Genomic DNA, 4,351 nt, shown 5'->3' on the forward strand with positions numbered 1-4,351 from the left:
TCTAATAAAAATAGAAAATTAGCTGGGCATGGTGGTGCATGCCTGTGATCCCAGCTACTTGGGAGGCTGAGGCAGGAAAATCGCTTGAACCCAGGAGGCGGAGGGTGTGGTGAGCCAAGATCGCGCCATTTCACTCCAGCCTGGGCAACAAGAGCGAATCTCCGTCTAAAACAAAACAAAAAAAAGAAAAAAAAAACACAACAACAAAATGAAGTTTATTTTGATTCCTTTATTTCCTGCAGATGAACCTAAATCACAGATGAACTACTACCTCTTTTTTTAATTCATCAGGAACTAAAGCTTTCTGATGTATAAATTGCTGAAACAGGCTAATCAATCATGAAGGACAGCAGAGAGTTTCCATTTAGGTTCCCTCTACTTCCGACGTTTCTTTGTATCCATCCTTGCTGAGATAACTCCCTCACTCTAGAACTTCAGCTTTCTATTTCTGACTGTCTAGGACACAGATCCCTGAGTCTCATTGACTCCATTCAACTTTTTCCCCCAGTGCTGCCCCCTGCTGGGATTTTTTGTTTTTTGTTTTCCACTCACAGAAAGCACATGCCTGAAACAGGTTTCTCTGCTCCCTTTATAATGCACCTATAGACCCGGCACAGCTGCTTATGCCTGTAATCCCAGAATCTTGGGAGGCCAAGCAGGGGGCTCCCTTAAGCGTAAGAGTTTGAGACCAGCCTGGACAACATAGGGAAACCCTGTCTCAAATTTTTAAATAAAAACTGTAAAATTGTAAAATAAGGAAAAAGAAAAATAAAAGACATCTATGTCCCAGATTTTAGTTTCCAAGTGCCTGGAGAAAAAGCTTTTTATACCTCCACCCCACTAGGCAGGCCTTCCCCACAAGCAAAAATTGAACTCCAGTTGCTCAGTGGGTGACGTGCCACAGCAAGGGCAGGAGACGGGACCAAAGAAGATCCTTTTGGGCTCCCTTACTTCCCTCAGTATACGCATCAGCTCAGCCTGAAGTGGGGTGAGGAGCTCCGAAATGACACGACCCCTGTTGTCAAGACTCTCCCGAGGGGCAGGATATGTTTCCAGGCTCAAATTGCTCAGCCTGCCTGTATGGCGCAGCAGGTCCTTCAGAGCATCCATGGACGTGTCATTGCCGTGAAAGCAGAAAGTGGTGAGGTTGGAGCAGCGGCTCAGGGCAGGCAGGATGACCCTGAGTTTGGAGTCCCCAATCCCACAGTCCACTAAGAAGAGGGTCTGAAGAGTGGCAGCAACTTTCTCTAGCAGAGCTCGGAGGGGCTCAAGACGGATGAAGCGCAGTGCACCATGACTCAGATTCAGCTGCTTCAGTTGACTGAGACTTGGGTACCAGGGCAGACATTTCAAGTCCTCTTCTTCTAGGAAGCCATAAGTTAATGCCAATGTCTCCAACGGGCTCCTGAGGCACCTGGGGAGAGCAAGAAGTTAGTACTGGGCAATGGCACCAGTTAGAGGACGGTGGTGGAAAATAACGTCAAGGGAAGAGCCTGTTTTGCCCAAACACAAGTTTGTTCTCATCATCTAATCATGGTCCTCCTGCAAGGTGCTGCCTGATGAGGACTTGGATCATTCAGAGGCAGTCCCATTTTAGGCTCAGTCCTTTCACTATCACTGGTGTGATTGGTTCAAGGCCATAAAATCTCTAAAGCCTCTTTTCTTCATCTTCCAGCAGAAAGCTTCATCTCTGGGCCACAGGAGCCCAGTGGAAGAGATGCCCAAAGAACTGACCTGAGCAAGGTCTAGGGACATCAGCTAGGGCTACCTGCTTTCAGAGGCTCCCTGACATGGCCACATCTGCAAACCACCTGTCACTTTGTACCACTCTCGTGCCTACTCCCTCACCTCCATCCCAGAAGCACGCATTTCCCATGTCAATTACCTTTCCTGGAGTTCAAAACAACCTTTTACAGACAGGGAATCAGAGAGGGGATCATTCATGTTCACTAAGCTGTGAGGACAGAGCTTCCTCTGTGAAACGCACAGGTTTGGTGCACTTTCTCTTCTTTTACACTCTCCCCTCTGTTGCCTCTTTTTTATCATATTCACTTTAAACACACTTCCTAACAAGGAATTCACAAAAGCTATTCATACTTATCATATTAACTTTAAACACACTTCCTAACAAGGAATTCACAAAAGCTATTCATATTTATCATATTAACTTTAAACACACTTCCTAACAAAGAATTCCTAAAAGGAATTCACCCTCACTAGAGCTGAACCCTCCACTAACCAGCTCCCTACACGATGTCCCTCTCTGTAGCTTCTACCCCAGGTCATCCCTCTGCCCTTACTGGAGCAATCCTGTGATACCCACTTCAGGATATAGAGCACCAAACAGGACAATGCATTCTAGTGTCCCCTTCCCTAGACATCTCCAGTGGCTGGCACACAGTAGATGCTGATTGGTGTTTATTGTAACAAAAAAAGGCTGTGCTATGGCCCCCAGAGAAAGCTCACCATCCTTCCTCACCTGATCAGCTGGTCCAGGTAGCCTCTGAAGAAGCAGACCCTTCTTACATAAAGCATCTGGAGGTACTCCAGCCTGAGGAGCACAGAGCTGAATTCAGCAACTAACCGTTCTTGGCTGTCAGAGCTTAGCAGGTAACGACAGCCATCGGAGATGAAGAGTTTGCGAAGATTCCTCATCTGGCTCAGGTAACGGCTTAACTCTACCATCATACGTGGCCAGCACATGTTCCAAATTTCCAACACTTGGATACTGTCTGGGTATACTGTTTCCAATATGTTTCTGAAATTTAGAATGTTCATTGAATAATTCACCACCTTAGTACAGCACAGGTGTACTGAACCTCTTCTGTGCTGGACCCACCCAGAGAAGAAGCTCAGATCTTCATTCATGAATTTTTCCTTGAGGCAAACATCCATGAACACCTTCAAGGGCTGCTTCTCTCCTGTCCTTGGACAGTCCTCCACTGTCTGCCTCTTACTCATGGCCTCTGGGGAGCAGGACAGGGGCCTGGCTCCAGACCATATGGTCCAAAAATTCTCATCAACATCCCGCATTTCCAGCACTTGAAGTTTCCACCTCCTGTGAGTAACATAGGGGAAAAGCTCAGAACGTAGACAAGGACCCACCCCTGACCTGGGCTTTCACTCCACATCAAGGACTTCAGCTGCTTTTTTCCTCAGCGCCCCTCCTTCTGTCTCTTCTCCATCCCTTTCCCCCTTGGATTCTGCCTGGTACCCACTTCTAGTGCCTTTACCTTCCACTGGGAGCAGGCAGGTTCCTGTTTCCTCAGTGGACACTGTATGGTGAGCAGTCCTTTCCCAGAGGAGCTGGGCAATAGCCAAGAACTTTCCCAGCTTTCTCACTGGCACCATCAGAAGCCCCTGGGCCACCCCGGGTTCCCAATTTGTCTGACCCAGCTGTTTAGTCCCTGGACACCTGGGCCCTCCCCACCTGGGTCACCTCACCTGGGGCGAACCTTTTGGGCAAGCAGGCAATCAATCCCATCCACTACATAATGTAAGATCTCCAGATCAGGCGTCTTCATCAGGGACCCCAGAGGGAGGCAGGGGAAGGGCCAGGCCTGCACCATCACCTTCAGAACCTCGCAGCGTCTGCTAGTGAAGGCCTCCACGAACAGTGGGGGGAAGAGCTCCCTGGGCAGCTCATCCAGGACGGAGATGGCCAAGGCCTGGTCCCTCAGCAGGCTCTGCCCTGCCAGCTCTAGGAGTCTGCGTGGGGCCTGGAAGCTCATCCTGATAAATCTGCAAGAAAACAAATCCAGAGGAAAGACAAACTTATCAGGCCAGTCCTCTCACACCCTGACTTCTCCTGGGCCAAAAGTCACTACTCTGGCAGATGTGAAAGAGTCCTAAGTTTACCCCAATTCAACTCTGCAATAATTGGCCACAGAGACATAGTTCTGCCCTTCTGGTACCAAGAATAGTGTCTCCTAACCTCCAAGGAACGGGCAAGATCACTCCTACTCCATGAATTTTCATTAATTGCTCCACCCAACTCTATTAGCTCTGGGAAGTGTTACCAAGAATCTTCAAAACTCAGCTCCTTTTTTGAGAAAAAATGTCTTCTCAATTTAAGGATCTAAAACAATGGTCATGTGGCTGGGCTTGGTGGCTCACAACTGTAGTCCCAGCACCTTGGAGGCCAAGGCGGGCGGCTCACTTGATGTCAGGAGTTAGAGACCAGCCTGGCCAACAAGGTGAAACCCAGTCCTTACTAAAAATACAAAAAGTAGCCAGGCATGGTGGCAGGTGCCTGTAACTCCAGCTACTCGGGAGGCTGAGGCACAAGAATCACTTGAACCCAGGAGGCGGAGGTTGCAGTGAGCTGAGATAGTGCCACTGCACTCCAGCC

The 4,351-nt window shown here is 48.7% G+C and overlaps 1 protein-coding gene across 1 annotated transcript; it reads right to left on the bottom strand.

Moving 5' to 3' along the window:
- Positions 1 to 204: 204 nt before the first annotated feature.
- Positions 205 to 3,775, bottom strand: LOC736510 (PRAME family member 18). Its single transcript, XM_024355193.2, has 3 exons — positions 3,445 to 3,775; positions 2,480 to 3,058; positions 205 to 1,414 (listed from the first exon to the last, which is right to left on the bottom strand). The coding sequence occupies exons 1-3, from the start codon at positions 3,729 to 3,731 to the stop codon at positions 841 to 843; spliced, it is 1,440 nt and encodes a 479-aa protein (XP_024210961.2). The 5' UTR covers positions 3,732 to 3,775; the 3' UTR covers positions 205 to 840.
- Positions 3,776 to 4,351: the final 576 nt, after the last annotated feature.

Source organism: Pan troglodytes, chromosome 1 (genome assembly GCF_028858775.2).
Source record: "Pan troglodytes isolate AG18354 chromosome 1, NHGRI_mPanTro3-v2.0_pri, whole genome shotgun sequence".
Taxonomy (NCBI): Eukaryota; Metazoa; Chordata; class Mammalia; order Primates; family Hominidae; genus Pan; species Pan troglodytes.